Below are 20,083 nucleotides of genomic sequence, written 5' to 3' on the forward strand. Positions count from 1 at the left end.
ACATAAGAGTCTTGGTGAGAAAGAAATGTTTTACTGTACATCAATAAAAGACACAGAGGGGTTTGAGACCTTTGTGTTTGACCAGAATAACCTTTAAGATTTGAATGTACACATATTATAGTGTCAGCTTGCTAATTGCTCACTTATATATTGCTCAGAAAGGATCAATTTGCTCGCTCTTATTGTTTTAAGAACACAATGGAAGCGCCCCGAGGAAGTCTACAGGAATTTCTGGCATCCTGAGTTCAGTGCAAAAAGACCTCCGGCTGTTACTGCCTCACAGTCTGAGGAGTGGAGGCTGGTCCTGTAGGGAAGGGGAGGGACCTAACAGCTGGATCTGCTGTATATCTGACCAGTGAGCACAGAGGACTGTGCCTGTGGTGTTGGGATCACCTCAAAAACCCTGTGCCTCTCGTACCAGCTGAGACTGACTGCTAACCAGTGATAACCAGAGCAGAACTTTGAGCACTCCAGTAACATCAGGTAAGAGATTTTTTTTTCAAACATTGGTGATTTAAAACTTCAATAATTTATCTAATTTGTTTCTAAGCTGATAAAAAAAGAAGACGCATCTCAAGGAAAAGCTCAGTCAGTGAAAGTTCATTGAAAGTTTTGTTAAAGTAAAACCACATTAAGTTAATTTTCCTGTGTGGGACAAAGTGAGATAAAGTTGTACGGCCAGATGTGAAGAACTAACTGTTTCCTGCACTATCAGCCAACACCCTCCTGATAAAAAGAGAAAGCAAACATTCCTCTCTGATTACCTTTGCCCACACTTATTAAAATACAGCCTCTAAGTCACTGTTGAGGCTTTCGACAAGTCTGTACACTGTGTCTACATCACCCTCTGGCTTATGACACGCATTAATGACAATATCATTACAGTTACAGAAACTGTGATGCAACTCTCCACGATACTCCATTGCCTCATTCATTCCGGTTTTTATATTGCTGAGGTGATGTCAAGAATGCACCACAATGATAAAGACTTCACTGATGTGATGCAAAGGGGCTCGTAACCCAAAGGTGAGAGCAAACAGGCAATTTGCAGTGTGGTATCAACCTGGTTTACAACCCTTGCTTCAAGGCACAAAGATAGTCAGTTTGAGGGGTTGTCAACTATGAAATCTTCTCGTCATTCAGACAGAGTCTTGGCTAAGTAGAAGCAACAGAGTTAGAAGACCTACAACTCATTCTGACAAGTAGGCGTAACTTTAATTAGCATCAAAAGCAAAGTCATTAGACAGTCACTGAGAATAGTTTCACTTTTTGCCGTAAATCAAGCTTTACTTTACACAAAATTAATATAAAGTCTCCTATTAAACTGCTGGTATAAAAAATGACTTATTTTAATCATTAAACATCTCGTCAAAGTCAACCAGGTTTGCTTTATAGGCTGAAAGAACGAATGAAAACACTGATGCTATATATTGTCTCATGACCCCGTTAAAGTAACGGTAAAGTCATTAGAATCAGAGCTGTAACGAAGCGTCCTGATGGCTCACCTGGTAGAGCAGGCGCCCCATGGGTTGGGGATGAGTCCTTGCTGGTTCGCATCCAATCTGTGGCCCTTTGCTGTGTGTCATCCCTCTCTCCCTTTTCCTTGTCCATCTTCCAAGCCTTAATGTCTAATAAAGGGGGGAAAAAGACCCAAAATATATACATCCATTAAACAAAAAGAGTACCCTAACCCTGTAACGATTCATTGATTCATTGACTAGTTGATCAACAATAAATTAATCAACAACCATTTTGCCAAAATATTAATTGTTCTCAAGCAGACACGCAACGCAGTTCATTAAATGTGCCAATTTTCATTTTTTCATTTTTTTGTAAATTAAGTATCTTTTGTGTGAAGAGGGTGCTTCAAATTCTTCTGACCAAACCAAGAACATAATGGGCGTATTAATCATTCAGCTCTAATAAGTAACAGATTATAAACAGATAATGAGGTATAACGACATATAACTGTACAATCTTATACAATCCAATGTTACTGTTGTGCAATACAGTCTACATACAGTCTCTAATGTTTAGGTTTTCTTTGACACAGACACAAAGGTGTTAATTAAATGATGTTTTAGCATTGAGGTTATAGTTAGTGATGATGTACTGGACTGCATTATATTCAGAGGTGTTTCTAATATCCTGCCCTCCTAATGTGTGTAAGTGGGAAGGACAAAGAAATTCAAAGATCTCTGACTATAATGTATTTCAGTATAACACCACCACAAGATTAAACATCAGAGATTAAGTATTTACTTATAAAAGGGTACTGAGGGACAGGAGAGTCAAGTAATTTGACTTAAAAGCAGCATGTGAACATTAAACAGCTACAGTACGTTTACACTGTGTGGTAACTCTTTAGCTTCAAACATTTGCCTTCACGACACGATAAGCAAACTCATACAGCGTAATAAATGTAAAGTAAATGTTCAACATCTAAAACATTTACAAAGCGGGTGTCAGTATCAAACAGCAAACTCAGCGGTTGCAGGCGGATACAGAACCACATAACTGCTGCTGTTGTTCAAATACAATCTTTTTTCTTTTTTTACATGAGCATAAGTTTGTGTAACATGGACTGCAAGTTCTCATAGTCATGATGTTGTAATTGCAGCATAGTGACCTCACGGGTTTTACATTGCATGTAGTGAAAAAACAGTACACACCTTTAGTCCACTGAGATTATAAATTACAGTAGAGTGCTATCTTTAATTACATGGGACTTCACAAGCTATTGTGGTAAAAAAAAAAAAAAAAAAAAATGCTTGAATGACAGGTGGTGATTTCCATCTCAAGCAGTAAAGCTAATTATTTTCAGACACAATTCCAACAGTAAGTAACATGTGGAAATATTAATGTAGTGAGCATGTTTGTGTACTTCATGGCCGAGTTCCCCTCCACACCTTTTTCCTGATCATGAATGATTATGTTTACTGCTAACTGGTGGGCATGACATAATCTATCACATAAAACACAACCTCTAACCTATCAAGACAGTGGGAAAAGCCAAAAGTTTCCAGATAGCAGCATTCCTACAGTACAGTACAGTACAGTGTTTGATCAAACTTCAATGTTATGGTCTTTTTTTGTGTTTTTATTACTACATCTTCTTATTTCTTTTGATTTCAATCTTTTCATAGGATCCAAAACAGAAAAACTTCCTTAAAAAAAATACAAACACAATTAGATTTTCTTGAAAGTTAGACTTAGATTAAACTTCACTGATGCATTTACTGACTAAACTAACTGCAGCAGCAAATTGTATGACCTCAAGGTTTAAAATATAGCCTGCCCTTAAGCTTTTCTATAATGGACAATGGATCACATGACTACTTGTATGTGAAATAAAGTGCTCATAGTGACAAGCCCACAGAAAATGTGTAGAATTTTAGCATTTTTAAGCAAATTCTTAATAATGTCAGTTTAGCTGCAGCAGGCAGGTATTTTCAGCAAAAAAACCTCTGCAGACAGACAAAGTTAGCGACTGTAGCTGATGACCATAGTGGAGTTTAGCAGATAAAGAGCCAGATATTTCCTTCAGGAGTAGGTGGGGAACAAAAACAAAGGAAAAAATATTGAGAATTGTAATTATGAGGTTTAAAGGGTTAAGAGTGTAACGTTTGTGTATTTCCATGCCAGTTGTTACAACACTGGGCATCTGGCTTTTCCAGTTTTGAAGTTTTAGGTCTCGTCATGCCAAAGCAAATACAAGATGCTTGTGAAACGTGTCTGTGAACTTGCAGGGAGTTCTTTTCTAATCTGAAACAAGACGTGATGAAATAGGAAGAGAAATGTGGGTATGTAAAATAAAGGCCTGAAGTAGAATATAATTACATTTACTGGGAGGTTGTTTTTTTTTTTTTTTATTGAATCAAATGTATCTTTACATTTACAATTCCCTAACCACTTTTTACTGTTTATTCATGTCTCCTACATACATAACCTTTTACATGTACCCAAAAGTCTGTAGGAAGGAAGTCTGTACTGGAAATACTATTCATGCTACAAAAATATTTAATTTCTCTTCCTCTTTTATGTTTGTTGTTGTCATTTATTTTTATGGCTAAAAAGCAATTGTATTGAATTAGGTCAGTATTAATATCACCCTCGTAAACATTGCTTTTTTAAATCTTTGTTGATAACTTATCTGATATCAGGTGTCTGGTGGTGTCAATTTAATTTTATGGTATAGCTGTAAAACAAAAGAAAGGGCAATAAATATTTAGAGTACACGATAAAAAAAAAAGAAACATGTCGTAAAATAATCACATTATCAAATCACAAACAGTTGTAAGAAAGAGATTTGATAAAACTTATTTGGCTTGCCTTATCTCTACAGAGCCGGAACTACAAAGCCCTGGGGCTCTGGCCATAAAAGCCTGGGTACCTTTGGTCTTTATTTATCCTGGATTCTGGGGCGGTGAGAAGCATCCAAGGATCTGAGACCGCACACAGACACTTCAAGGAAGCTAAAAGGTTTGAAATGAAGTTGGAAGACATATTTTATGGGTGCCATTCACGTTTAGATCTCTGAGGGCAACAGGTGAACCTTACTACCCACTAAAAGTGGAAGAAAGGCAGAGCTAGAACGGTGAAAGGATTGCTTATTTTTTTAAAAATTCTTAACACACCCTATTTGGAGAACGTCTGAATAATATATATATATGACAAATAATTGCACAGATGCAAACAATCCTGCCTTCATCAAGGTCATCAGTTTTTATTGAAACTGTGTTAGAAAGATGTTCATTAAACTTTACGGTCAATAATGAACACTTCTCAGTATTAACGCAACACAGTTCCACAGCACCATAAACTATAGCCTACAAAATACAGTTGAGTCAGCACCTCTCTAAAACAGTTTTAACAAAAACTGCACTTAATGAAGGTAGAATTTATTCCAAGGCTAAAAACAATTTTAGCAAGTGGTACCTATTAAACTGCACTGAGTGCATTTGTCAATTTTTTGTATCACTTTGACACAGTACCTAGATCATTTTCATATCAATCATAAGGGATTGCATATGATTTCAACACTATACAAAGCTTCTTAATAAGAATATGTGTATACCGGTATACATTTTTGTGATGAATACAAAAATACATTTTAAATGTTACTAAGAGACAATGCATGCATTATCTAAACTAATCTAAGCTAGTGTTTCTGTGTCACACAGCTCTTTAGGTCAAGATGGACACTGAGGTGAAGCAAAATGGCTACACAGAAGTCCACAAACCTGTGGCTGGCATATTTCTGGAGAAAACAAAGGAGAAAATAACCATATACCAAGCCATGAAAAAACGTCTTCTTAAGCCAGGAACAGCATTAGCCCTGCTTGAAGCACAAGCAGCCACAGTGGGCATCGTAGACCCAATAAACAATCGAATACTTCCGGTTGCAGATGCTGTTAAAGAGGGAATAGTTGGACCAGAAATGAAAGAGAAACTCCTCACAGCAGAGAAAGCTGTCACTGGCTATACAGACCCCTACACCAACCAAATGATATCTGTATTCCAAGCTATGCAAAAAGATCTAGTTCCAAGAGACTTGGGATTGAGGCTGCTGGAAGCACAGATAGCCACACAAGGCCTGTTTGATCCTGTTGAGAAGAAAAATATTCCAGTTGAATTAGCAATTCAAAAGGGCTACTATGAAAAAGGGTTGCTTGATAACCAGATGTCAGAGCTCAAAGTGTTCTACAATCCAAGCTCACAAGAAAATCTTAACTACCAAAACCTCCTAGAGAAATGCACTGTGGAGCCTGACACAGGCCTGTTGCTTCTTCCGGTTTGCATCACCTTCAAAGGTCTGCGAAGAGGTATTTCCTCCACTGAACTCCTTGAATCAAAGATTATTGACAAAGAAACATTTGATGACCTACAGAAGGGAAAGACCACAACACAGGATGTGATGTTGATGGAAACAGTGAAAGAATACTTGGAGGGCAAAGGCAGTATCGCAGGCATTGCTGTACTCTCGTCAAATCAGAGAATGAGCATTTATCAAGCCATGAAGCAAGGCATACTGATGCCTGGAACAGCACTAGTTCTACTGGAGGCACAAGCCGCGACTGGATTCCTGATTGATCCTGTGGAAAATAAAAAGTACACTGTGGATGAAGCCATCAAAAACAAACTCATTGGCCCAGAATATCATGCAAAGCTGCGTTCTGCTGAGCGGGCAGTAACTGGGTACAAAGACCCATATACAGGTGAAATTATATCCCTCTTTCAAGCACTCTCAAAAGACCTCATTGTTAAGGAACATGGGATCCGCCTACTTGAGGCACAAATCGCTACAGGTGGAATAATAGATCCAATCAACAGTCACAGACTTCCGACAGAAGTGGCCTTCAAGAGAGGTTATTTTGATGAAGAAATGAACAAAATACTAGAGGATTCAGGGGATGACACAAAAGGATTTTTTGATCCAAACACAGAAAACAATCTAACTTATCTTCAGCTGATGGAAAGGTGCGTCACTGATCCCATCACAGGACTGTGCCTCCTCCCTCTCCTTGATAAGTCAGACAGACTGAATTTTGACTTCATTGACTACCAAACTAAAAAGTCCTTCAAAGAGGAGAAGGTGAAAGTGACATGTGGGAAGTACATGGGAATGACAGTATCTCTGTGGGAACTCCTGATGTCAGACTACTTTGATGAACATCAGAGAAGAGACATCATTCAAAAGTACAGACAAGGGAAGCTCACTATCAAGACGATCATCACAACGGTTCTGGAAATCATAGAAAAATCTGTAAAAACAACTCAAGTTGTTTTTGAAGGCATCAGAGAAACTGTCACAGCCAAACAGCTTGTGGATGCAGATATCATTAGTAAGGAGGTCCTGGAGGATCTGAAAAAGGGAAAAGTGTCAGTGAAGGACGTGATAGAGGATGAAAATGTAAATGTATACCTACAGGGGAAAGACAGCATTGCAGGTATTCTGCTTCCTGATTCTCAAATCATGACCATCTACCAAGCCAAACAAAAAGGAAAGCTGATGCCAGGAACTGCTCTGATTCTACTGGAGGCACAGGCAGCAACAGGGTTCATTATTGACCCTATTGGAAACAGGAAGTTTTCAGTGGATGATGCTGTGAAAGCAAAGATTGTGGGGCCTGATGTCTGTCAAAAGTTGCGCTCTGCAGAGAAAGCAGTCACTGGGTACAAAGATCCATATGATGGCAAGATAATTTCTTTGTTCCAAGCCATGCAAAAAGATCTCATCCTAAAAGACCATGGAATTCGACTCCTGGAGGCACAAATTGCCACTGGTGGGATCATTGACCCAGTGAACAGCCATCGCATTCCTGTCCATGTGGCCTATCAGAGGGGATACTTTAATGAGGAAATGAATCAGATCCTGGATGATCCCAGTGATGATACCAAAGGATTCTTTGACCCCAACACCCATGAGAACCTGACATACTTGAAGCTCATGGAAAGATGTGTCAAAGATCCTAGTACAGGTCTCTGCCTCTTGCCACTCAAAAGCAAAAGTAACAAAATCATTATAGATGATAATATGAGGGAAACGTTCAAAACAACAACAGTTACTGTTAAGTATGGCAGGTTCAAGGGCAAGCACATAACACTGTGGGATCTTATCAATTCAGAGTATCTGTCTGAGGACAAAAGACAGGAGTTTTTCAAGCTCTTCAGGTCAAGGAAAATCACAATTGAGCAACTCATTGTCACCATTTTAGAGATCGTTGAGGGCAAGGAGATAAAACAGCAAGCAGGGCTGAACTTTGAAGGTCTCAGAGGAGAGATCTCTGTTGTGGATCTTTTGGAGCTTGAAATTGTGGATGAAACAACATACAACAGTTTGATTGATGGAGCAATGACCAGCACCGATGTGATGAAAATCGACAGTGTGAGAGCCTACCTACAAGGGAAAAGTTGTGTGGCTGGTGTGATTCTGCAACCCTCCAATCAGAAGCTAAGCATCTATGAGGCACAGAGAATTGGCATTCTCACACCTGGCACTGCCCTTTGCCTCCTTGAAGCACAAGCTGCCACAGGGTTCATTGTCGATCCTGTGAAAAACAAAAAACATACAGTGGAACAAGCTCTCAAAAACAAGGTAATTAGTCCACAGATGTATGAAAAACTTTTGTCTGCAGAGAGGGCTGTCACTGGTTACCAAGATCCCTACACTGGTCAAAAGATTTCACTTTTCCAAGCCTTGCAAAAGGATCTAATTGTCAAGCAGCATGGAATCCGTTTACTTGAGGCTCAGATTGCTACAGGTGGTATCATTGATCCCTTGAAGTGTCTTCACTTACCCCTTGAGGTTGCATACAAGAAAGGATATTTTGATGCAGAACTCAACCAAATCCTATCAGACCCAACTGATGACACAAAAGGCTTTTTTGACCCAAAGACACATGACAATCTGACATACATGGAGATGGTGGGCAGATGTGTCAAAGATAAGGAAACAGGACTGTTTCTCCTGCCACTGAATGACACACCAAAAGCTACAGGACCAAAGGCAAAAATGTATACTGACACAGAGATAAAGCAAGAGTTTGAAAAGACAGCTGTGAGTATATCAATTGGACGCTACTCAGGAAAATCTGTTTCTCTGTGGGACTTGATTCACTCTGGGTACTTCACTGAGGATCAACGGCTTGAATTCACTGAAAACTATAGAACAAGGAAGATCAGCATAGAAACCATCATCACATTAGTGATCTCCACCATTGAAAAACTGGAGAAGAGTGAAACTCCCAAAATGACAATGGGCCTGCGAAAGCCTGTCTCTGCACAACAACTACTGGATTCTGATATCATTGATGCAAATACATTCAAACAGGTGAAAGAAGGAAATCTCGCTTTTGAAGCAGTAACCCAAAAGGAACCTGTAAGAGGATACCTGAAGGGAATCGGAAGCATTGCTGGAATTAAAGTTCATCCATCTCAGAAAGTAATGAGCATATATGATGCAAAAAAGAAAGATCTGTTGACACCTGGCCTTGCACTTTTACTTCTTGAAGCACAGGCTGCAACAGGATGGGTCATAGATCCTCTCAAAAACAAGTTCTATGCTGTTGATGAAGCAGCTAAAGAGAAAGTAATTGGACCAGATGTACATGAGCAACTTCTCTCAGCTGAACGAGCTGTTACTGGCTACAAAGATCCATACACAGATGCAACAATATCACTGTTTGAAGCCATGAATGAAAAGCTGATTCAAAGAAGCAATGGCATTCATCTTCTTGAGGCACAGCTAGCAACAGGAGGAATAATTGACCCTCATCAAAGTCACAGACTACCTGTTCATGTTGCTATTAAAAAGGGGTTTGTCAATGAAGAAATTAGCAAAATTCTGTTGAACCCCACTGATGACGCAAAGGGATTCTTTGACCCTAATACCAAACAAAACCTCTCGTACCTTCAGCTCATGAAGCGATGTGAGAAAGATCCTGAAACCGGGCTACTTCTTCTACCTCTGTTTGAAGAAGAATCCCACGTGTTTCACACAGATGAGAAAATAGAGCTCACATTCAAAAACAAACATATTTCCATTAATGCAGGAAAATTTAAAAACAAAGAGGTGACATTGTGGGAAGTGTTGCTATCTGAATACATATCAGAACAAAAACGGCAGCAGCTCATACAACAATACAAGACAGGAGCCATGAACATTGAGAAGATCATTGAAATACTCACTGTTATCATTACAGAGGTATCATCCAAAGAAAGAAAGTTCAAAGGACTAAGAAAGCAGGTCTCAGCCAGTGAGCTGTATGAGTCCAACATTATCTCAAAAGACCTTTTCACACAGATTATTAAAGGTGAAGTAACTGAAGAGAATGTTAACAAAATGGAATCAATTCAGAAGTACCTTGGAGCTACAAACTGTATAGCAGGTGTCAGAGTTGAATCTACAAAGAAAGTTATGAGCATCTATGAAGCAAAAAGCAAAGGTCTGCTGACTCCTGGAACTTCTCTTGTTCTACTGGAGGCCCAAGCGGCCACTGGCTTTGTCATTGATCCAGTGAACAACAAGAAACTGTCTGTAGAGGAATCTGTGGCTCAAAGAGTGGTTGGCAGTGAGTGGAAAAACAAGCTGCTTTCAGCAGAAAGAGCAGTTACTGGTTACAAAGATCCCTACACTGGAAACACAATTTCTTTGTTCCAGGCCTTGAAAAAGATCTCATTGTGAAAGATCACGGAATTCGTCTCCTTGAAGCACAAATTGCCACAGGAGGCATAATTGACCCAGTGCACAGTCACAGAGTGCCTGTAGAGGTGGCATATGAAAGAGGTTACTTTGATGAGGAAATGAATCAGATTCTGTCGGACCCTGATGATGACACCAAGGGCTTCTTTGATCCCAACACTCAGGAGAACCTCACCTATCTCCAGCTGGTTGAGAGGTGTGTTACAGATCCCATCACAGGCCTTAGCTTACTGGTCATTGCTAAGAAAGGCGAGTTCTATTTCTTTGTTGATGAAGCAACAAAACTCAATCTGAAATCTACCACAACAACCAGAGCAGGAGGGAAATACCAAGGAACAACAGTGTCTCTGTGGGATCTGCTCTACTCCAAATACATCACTGAGGAGAAGAGGAGAGAACTTGTGCAACAGTACAAGTCTGGATCAATCACAATCGAACGCTTTTTGGAAATCATTCTGACCATCATTCAGCAGCAGACCACAACAACCTCATCTTCATCAATCGTCAAATGCCAACCACCAGAAACAAAAGTGGACAGCAGCACAACAAAAACTACTATCACCACAATCACAGAGACAAGTGAAGTTCAAAAATTTCATGGAATCAGAAAGGATGTCACTGCTACTGAGTTGCTTGAATCGCAAATCATCAATGAGGACCTCTATAAAGATCTTAGCGCTGGAAATGTCACAGTGACAGAAATAAGCAAAATGGAGTCAGTACGTAAGTACTTAGAGGGAACTAACAGCATTGCCGGGGTGTACCTGCAGTCCACCAAAGAGACCCTAAGTATCTATGACGCAAAAAGCAAACGTCTGCTGACTCCTGGAACTTCTCTTGTTCTACTGGAGGCCCAAGCGGCCACTGGCTTTGTCATCGATCCAGTGAACAACAAGAAACTGTCTGTAGAGGAAGCTGTGGCTGAAAGAGTGGTTGGCAGTGAGTGGAAAAACAAGCTGCTTTCAGCAGAAAGAGCAGTTACTGGTTACAAAGATCCCTACACTGGAAACACAATTTCTTTGTTCCAGGCCTTGAAAAAAGATCTCATTGTGAAAGATCACGGAATTCGTCTCCTTGAAGCACAAATTGCCACAGGAGGCATAATTGACCCAGTGCACAGTCACAGAGTGCCTGTAGAGGTGGCATATGAAAGAGGTTACTTTGATGAGGAAATGAATCAGATTCTGTCGGACCCTGATGATGACACCAAGGGCTTCTTTGATCCCAACACTCAGGAGAACCTCACCTATCTCCAGCTGGTTGAGAGGTGTGTTACAGATCCCATCACAGGCCTTAGCTTACTGGTCATTGCTAAGAAAGGCGAGTTCTATTTCTTTGTTGATGAAGCAACAAAACTCATTCTGAAATCTACCACAACAACCAGAGCAGGAGGGAAATACCAAGGAACAACAGTGTCTCTGTGGGAACTGCTCTACTCCAAATACATCACTGAGGAGAAGAGGAGAGAACTTGTGCAACAGTACAAGTCTGGATCAATCACAATCGAACGCTTTTTGGAAATCATTCTGACCATCATTCAGCAGCAGACCACAACAACCTCATCTTCATCAATCGTCAAATGCCAACCACCAGAAACAAAAGTGGACAGCAGCACAACAAAAACTACTATCACCACAATCACAGAGACAAGTGAAGTTCAAAAATTTCATGGAATCAGAAAGGATGTCACTGCTACTGAGTTGCTTGAATCGCAAATCATCAATGAGGACCTCTACAAAGATCTTAGCGCTGGAAATGTCACAGTGACAGAAGTAAGCGAAATGGAGTCAGTACGTAAGTACTTAGAGGGAACTAACAGCATTGCCGGGGTGTACCTGCAGTCCACCAAAGAGACCCTAAGTATCTATGAAGCAAAAAGCAAAGGTCTGCTGACTCCTGGAACTTCTCTTGTTCTACTGGAGGCCCAAGCGGCCACTGGCTTTGTCATCGATCCAGTGAACAACAAGAAACTGTCTGTAGAGGAAGCTGTGGCTGAAAGAGTGGTTGGCAGTGAGTGGAAAAACAAGCTGCTTTCAGCAGAAAGAGCAGTTACTGGTTACAAAGATCCCTACACTGGAAACACAATTTCTTTGTTCCAGGCCTTGACAAAAGATCTCATTGTGAAAGATCACGGAATTCGTCTCCTTGAAGCACAAATTGCCACAGGAGGCATAATTGACCCAGTGCACAGTCACAGAGTGCCTGTACAGGTGGCATATGAAAGAGGTTACTTTGATGAGGAAATGAATCAGATTCTGTCGGACCCTGATGATGACACCAAGGGCTTCTTTGATCCCAACACTCAGGAGAACCTCACCTATCTCCAGCTGGTTGAGAGGTGTGTTACAGATCCCATCACAGGCCTTAGCTTACTGGTCATTGCTAAGAAAGGCGAGTTCTATTTCTTTGTTGATGAAGCAACAAAACTCATTCTGAAATCTACCACAACAACCAGAGCAGGAGGGAAATACCAAGGAACAACAGTGTCTCTGTGGGATCTGCTCTACTCCAAATACATCACTGAGGAGAAGAGGAGAGAACTTGTGCAACAGTACAAGTCTGGATCAATCACAATCGAACGCTTTTTGGAAATCATTCTGACCATCATTCAGCAGCAGACCACAACAACCTCATCATCATCAATCGTCAAATGCCAACCACCAGAAACAAAAGTGGACAGCAGCACAACAAAAACTACTATCACCACAATCACAGAGACAAGTGAAGTTCAAAAATTTCATGGAATCAGAAAGGATGTCACTGCTACTGAGTTGCTTGAATCGCAAATCATCAATGAGGACCTCTATAAAGATCTTAGCGCTGGAAATGTCACAGTGACAGAAATAAGCAAAATGGAGTCAGTACGTAAGTACTTAGAGGGAACTAACAGCATTGCCGGGGTGTACCTGCAGTCCACCAAAGAGACCCTAAGTATCTATGACGCAAAAAGCAAACGTCTGCTGACTCCTGGAACTTCTCTTGTTCTACTGGAGGCCCAAGCGGCCACTGGCTTTGTCATCGATCCAGTGAACAACAAGAAACTGTCTGTAGAGGAAGCTGTGGCTGAAAGAGTGGTTGGCAGTGAGTGGAAAAACAAGCTGCTTTCAGCAGAAAGAGCAGTTACTGGTTACAAAGATCCCTACACTGGAAACACAATTTCTTTGTTCCAGGCCTTGAAAAAAGATCTCATTGTGAAAGATCACGGAATTCGTCTCCTTGAAGCACAAATTGCCACAGGAGGCATAATTGACCCAGTGCACAGTCACAGAGTGCCTGTAGAGGTGGCATATGAAAGAGGTTACTTTGATGAGGAAATGAATCAGATTCTGTCGGACCCTGATGATGACACCAAGGGCTTCTTTGATCCCAACACTCAGGAGAACCTCACCTATCTCCAGCTGGTTGAGAGGTGTGTTACAGATCCCATCACAGGCCTTAGCTTACTGGTCATTGCTAAGAAAGGCGAGTTCTATTTCTTTGTTGATGAAGCAACAAAACTCATTCTGAAATCTACCACAACAACCAGAGCAGGAGGGAAATACCAAGGAACAACAGTGTCTCTGTGGGAACTGCTCTACTCCAAATACATCACTGAGGAGAAGAGGAGAGAACTTGTGCAACAGTACAAGTCTGGATCAATCACAATCGAACGCTTTTTGGAAATCATTCTGACCATCATTCAGCAGCAGACCACAACAACCTCATCTTCATCAATCGTCAAATGCCAACCACCAGAAACAAAAGTGGACAGCAGCACAACAAAAACTACTATCACCACAATCACAGAGACAAGTGAAGTTCAAAAATTTCATGGAATCAGAAAGGATGTCACTGCTACTGAGTTGCTTGAATCGCAAATCATCAATGAGGACCTCTACAAAGATCTTAGCGCTGGAAATGTCACAGTGACAGAAATAAGCAAAATGGAGTCAGTACGTAAGTACTTAGAGGGAACTAACAGCATTGCCGGGGTGTACCTGCAGTCCACCAAAGAGACCCTAAGTATCTATGACGCAAAAAGCAAACGTCTGCTGACTCCTGGAACTTCTCTTGTTCTACTGGAGGCCCAAGCGGCCACTGGCTTTGTCATTGATCCAGTGAACAACAAGAAACTGTCTGTAGAGGAAGCTGTGGCTGAAAGAGTGGTTGGCAGTGAGTGGAAAAACAAGCTGCTTTCAGCAGAAAGAGCAGTTACTGGTTACAAAGATCCCTACACTGGAAACACAATTTCTTTGTTCCAGGCCTTGACAAAAGATCTCATTGTGAAAGATCACGGAATTCGTCTCCTTGAAGCACAAATTGCCACAGGAGGCATAATTGACCCAGTGCACAGTCACAGAGTGCCTGTAGAGGTGGCATATGAAAGAGGTTACTTTGATGAGGAAATGAATCAGATTCTGTCGGACCCTGATGATGACACCAAGGGCTTCTTTGATCCCAACACTCAGGAGAACCTCACCTATCTCCAGCTGGTTGAGAGGTGTGTTACAGATCCCATCACAGGCCTTAGCTTACTGGTCATTGCTAAGAAAGGCGAGTTCTATTTCTTTGTTGATGAAGCAACAAAACTCATTCTGAAATCTACCACAACAACCAGAGCAGGAGGGAAATACCAAGGAACAACAGTGTCTCTGTGGGATCTGCTCTACTCCAAATACATCACTGAGGAGAAGAGGAGAGAACTTGTGCAACAGTACAAGTCTGGATCAATCACAATCGAACGCTTTTTGGAAATCATTCTGACCATCATTCAGCAGCAGACCACAACAACCTCATCTTCATCAATCGTCAAATGCCAACCACCAGAAACAAAAGTGGACAGCAGCACAACAAAAACTACTATCACCACAATCACAGAGACAAGTGAAGTTCAAAAATTTCATGGAATCAGAAAGGATGTCACTGCTACTGAGTTGCTTGAATCGCAAATCATCAATGAGGACCTCTATAAAGATCTTAGCGCTGGAAATGTCACAGTGACAGAAATAAGCAAAATGGAGTCAGTACGTAAGTACTTAGAGGGAACTAACAGCATTGCCGGGGTGTACCTGCAGTCCACCAAAGAGACCCTAAGTATCTATGACGCAAAAAGCAAACTTCTGCTGACTCCTGGAACTTCTCTTGTTCTACTGGAGGCCCAAGCGGCCACTGGCTTTGTCATCGATCCAGTGAACAACAAGAAACTGTCTGTAGAGGAAGCTGTGGCTGAAAGAGTGGTTGGCAGTGAGTGGAAAAACAAGCTGCTTTCAGCAGAAAGAGCAGTTACTGGTTACAAAGATCCCTACACTGGAAACACAATTTCTTTGTTCCAGGCCTTGAAAAAAGATCTCATTGTGAAAGATCACGGAATTCGTCTCCTTGAAGCACAAATTGCCACAGGAGGCATAATTGACCCAGTGCACAGTCACAGAGTGCCTGTAGAGGTGGCATATGAAAGAGGTTACTTTGATGAGGAAATGAATCAGATTCTGTCGGACCCTGATGATGACACCAAGGGCTTCTTTGATCCCAACACTCAGGAGAACCTCACCTATCTCCAGCTGGTTGAGAGGTGTGTTACAGATCCCATCACAGGCCTTAGCTTACTGGTCATTGCTAAGAAAGGCGAGTTCTATTTCTTTGTTGATGAAGCAACAAAACTCATTCTGAAATCTACCACAACAACCAGAGCAGGAGGGAAATACCAAGGAACAACAGTGTCTCTGTGGGATCTGCTCTACTCCAAATACATCACTGAGGAGAAGAGGAGAGAACTTGTGCAACAGTACAAGTCTGGATCAATCACAATCGAACGCTTTTTGGAAATCATTCTGACCATCATTCAGCAGCAGACCACAACAACCTCATCTTCATCAATCGTCAAATGCCAACCACCAGAAACAAAAGTGGACAGCAGCACAACAAAAACTACTATCACCACAATCACAGAGACAAGTGAAGTTCAAAAATTTCATGGAATCAGAAAGGATGTCACTGCTACTGAGTTGCTTGAATCGCAAATCATCAATGAGGACCTCTATAAAGATCTTAGCGCTGGAAATGTCACAGTGACAGAAATAAGCAAAATGGAGTCAGTACGTAAGTACTTAGAGGGAACTAACAGCATTGCCGGGGTGTACCTGCAGTCCACCAAAGAGACCCTAAGTATCTATGACGCAAAAAGCAAACGTCTGCTGACTCCTGGAACTTCTCTTGTTCTACTGGAGGCCCAAGCGGCCACTGGCTTTGTCATCGATCCAGTGAACAACAAGAAACTGTCTGTAGAGGAAGCTGTGGCTGAAAGAGTGGTTGGCAGTGAGTGGAAAAACAAGCTGCTTTCAGCAGAAAGAGCAGTTACTGGTTACAAAGATCCCTACACTGGAAACACAATTTCTTTGTTCCAGGCCTTGAAAAAAGATCTCATTGTGAAAGATCACGGAATTCGTCTCCTTGAAGCACAAATTGCCACAGGAGGCATAATTGACCCAGTGCACAGTCACAGAGTGCCTGTAGAGGTGGCATATGAAAGAGGTTACTTTGATGAGGAAATGAATCAGATTCTGTCGGACCCTGATGATGACACCAAGGGCTTCTTTGATCCCAACACTCAGGAGAACCTCACCTATCTCCAGCTGGTTGAGAGGTGTGTTACAGATCCCATCACAGGCCTTAGCTTACTGGTCATTGCTAAGAAAGGCGAGTTCTATTTCTTTGTTGATGAAGCAACAAAACTCATTCTGAAATCTACCACAACAACCAGAGCAGGAGGGAAATACCAAGGAACAACAGTGTCTCTGTGGGATCTGCTCTACTCCAAATACATCACTGAGGAGAAGAGGAGAGAACTTGTGCAACAGTACAAGTCTGGATCAATCACAATCGAACGCTTTTTGGAAATCATTCTGACCATCATTCAGCAGCAGACCACAACAACCTCATCTTCATCAATCGTCAAATGCCAACCACCAGAAACAAAAGTGGACAGCAGCACAACAAAAACTACTATCACCACAATCACAGAGACAAGTGAAGTTCAAAAATTTCATGGAATCAGAAAGGATGTCACTGCTACTGAGTTGCTTGAATCGCAAATCATCAATGAGGACCTCTATAAAGATCTTAGCGCTGGAAATGTCACAGTGACAGAAATAAGCAAAATGGAGTCAGTACGTAAGTACTTAGAGGGAACTAACAGCATTGCCGGGGTGTACCTGCAGTCCACCAAAGAGACCCTAAGTATCTATGACGCAAAAAGCAAACGTCTGCTGACTCCTGGAACTTCTCTTGTTCTACTGGAGGCCCAAGCGGCCACTGGCTTTGTCATCGATCCAGTGAACAACAAGAAACTGTCTGTAGAGGAAGCTGTGGCTGAAAGAGTGGTTGGCAGTGAGTGGAAAAACAAGCTGCTTTCAGCAGAAAGAGCAGTTACTGGTTACAAAGATCCCTACACTGGAAACACAATTTCTTTGTTCCAGGCCTTGAAAAAAGATCTCATTGTGAAAGATCACGGAATTCGTCTCCTTGAAGCACAAATTGCCACTGGAGGCATAATTGACCCAGTGCACAGTCACAGAGTGCCTGTAGAGGTGGCATATGAAAGAGGTTACTTTGATGAGGAAATGAATCAGATTCTGTCGGACCCTGATGATGACACCAAGGGCTTCTTTGATCCCAACACTCAGGAGAACCTCACCTATCTCCAGCTGGTTGAGAGGTGTGTTACAGATCCCATCACAGGCCTTAGCTTACTGGTCATTGCTAAGAAAGGCGAGTTCTATTTCTTTGTTGATGAAGCAACAAAACTCATTCTGAAATCTACCACAACAACCAGAGCAGGAGGGAAATACCAAGGAACAACAGTGTCTCTGTGGGATCTGCTCTACTCCAAATACATCACTGAGGAGAAGAGGAGAGAACTTGTGCAACAGTACAAGTCTGGATCAATCACAATCGAACGCTTTTTGGAAATCATTCTGACCATCATTCAGCAGCAGACCACAACAACCTCATCTTCATCAATCGTCAAATGCCAACCACCAGAAACAAAAGTGGACAGCAGCACAACAAAAACTACTATCACCACAATCACAGAGACAAGTGAAGTTCAAAAATTTCATGGAATCAGAAAGGATGTCACTGCTACTGAGTTGCTTGAATCGCAAATCATCAATGAGGACCTCTATAAAGATCTTAGCGCTGGAAATGTCACAGTGACAGAAATAAGCAAAATGGAGTCAGTACGTAAGTACTTAGAGGGAACTAACAGCATTGCCGGGGTGTACCTGCAGTCCACCAAAGAGACCCTAAGTATCTATGACGCAAAAAGCAAACGTCTGCTGACTCCTGGAACTTCTCTTGTTCTACTGGAGGCCCAAGCGGCCACTGGCTTTGTCATCGATCCAGTGAACAACAAGAAACTGTCTGTAGAGGAAGCTGTGGCTGAAAGAGTGGTTGGCAGTGAGTGGAAAAACAAGCTGCTTTCAGCAGAAAGAGCAGTTACTGGTTACAAAGATCCCTACACTGGAAACACAATTTCTTTGTTCCAGGCCTTGAAAAAAGATCTCATTGTGAAAGATCACGGAATTCGTCTCCTTGAAGCACAAATTGCCACAGGAGGCATAATTGACCCAGTGCACAGTCACAGAGTGCCTGTAGAGGTGGCATATGAAAGAGGTTACTTTGATGAGGAAATGAATCAGATTCTGTCGGACCCTGATGATGACACCAAGGGCTTCTTTGATCCCAACACTCAGGAGAACCTCACCTATCTCCAGCTGGTTGAGAGGTGTGTTACAGATCCCATCACAGGCCTTAGCTTACTTCCTTTGCACAAGTAAAGGAAAGAAAACCTTTCTACAACTATAAATTCTTGTGCTTTGCTCGTGTTATTGGATTTTTTTAAACAGAACTGCAATTAGTATTATTTTCTCTCTTAGTCACAAAATAATTTTACTGCACTTTTTTTAAACTCTTTAGTTTGTCCTTAGAGACATTTGGACAGAAAAATAAATAGCATACTGTACTGTGCTGAATATTGTTAGTTATTCATGCTTGAAAAAGAGTTTGAGAAAGGGATTATAGAAAATGTGTTATTCTATTATAAAGAGATGTGTCTTGTTGACAATTTGTGATCACCATGAGCACTGTAGACCTTCGAGCCAGCCTGCACAAAACCAAGGCCATAGCACTGAAACACCAATTTCGTCCATTATTAAAACCCTAAAGTGAACACAACCTGGTGAAACTGACATTGAAACCTCTGCAAAAACTGTCTAATTTTAAGATTTTAATAATCACATAAAAAGTATACAATACAAATAGGGAGTTAAAAGTTATTAGCTACCTGTGTTTGGTATGCCAAATGTCTGCTGTGAAAAAAGCTTGTTGTTTTTTTTTTTTTAAATGGGCGTTAAGACTAAAAAGTAGCATATATATACATTTTTCTATATTGGTCTTTTTCGAGTAATTACCCAATTTTGATCTTATTTGAATACATACATGGCAGTAATTGTTGTATCCAGCATTCTGGGTCTGTGATACTTATTTTCCTTGTTTTATTGTTTCTTGTCATTTGCGGGATCTATGGATTTGATTGTTTTCACACTGATATAAGTATTTTTACTCCACCTATAGAAACTGGACTTATGTTTGACATGTAATGTAATTTTTTTCTTACAAAAATCTGTTTTCTAAGTAAGTCAAATGTGAGTACAGTACCTAGTTTTGCTAGGCCTACTTTGACCTCACCTGGAAGCCAGCCATACACTTCCTGTTTTTCTTTAATTATTGTAAAACCTTTCTTATTCAAATTGTTTCATTGTGCGACTCAATAAATAAGATGTAAATACTATTTCTTGGCTTTTTTTCCCCAACAATTTTGCTCATACATCTCAAATAACG

The 20,083-nt window shown here is 41.1% G+C and overlaps 1 protein-coding gene across 1 annotated transcript; it reads left to right on the top strand.

Moving 5' to 3' along the window:
- Positions 1-344: 344 nt before the first annotated feature.
- eppk1 (epiplakin 1) lies at positions 345-20,033 on the top strand. The gene is given in 4 exon segments (XM_051391479.1): positions 345-483; positions 4,346-4,482; positions 5,184-10,166; positions 10,169-20,033. Coding segments are annotated over 2 exon segments (13,821 nt in total). The 5' UTR covers positions 345-483; positions 4,346-4,482; positions 5,184-5,197; the 3' UTR covers positions 19,021-20,033.
- Positions 20,034-20,083: the final 50 nt, after the last annotated feature.

The sequence above is a fragment of the Dicentrarchus labrax genome, unplaced genomic scaffold (genome assembly GCF_905237075.1).
Source record: "Dicentrarchus labrax unplaced genomic scaffold, dlabrax2021, whole genome shotgun sequence".
Lineage (NCBI taxonomy): Eukaryota > Metazoa > Chordata > Actinopteri > Moronidae > Dicentrarchus > Dicentrarchus labrax.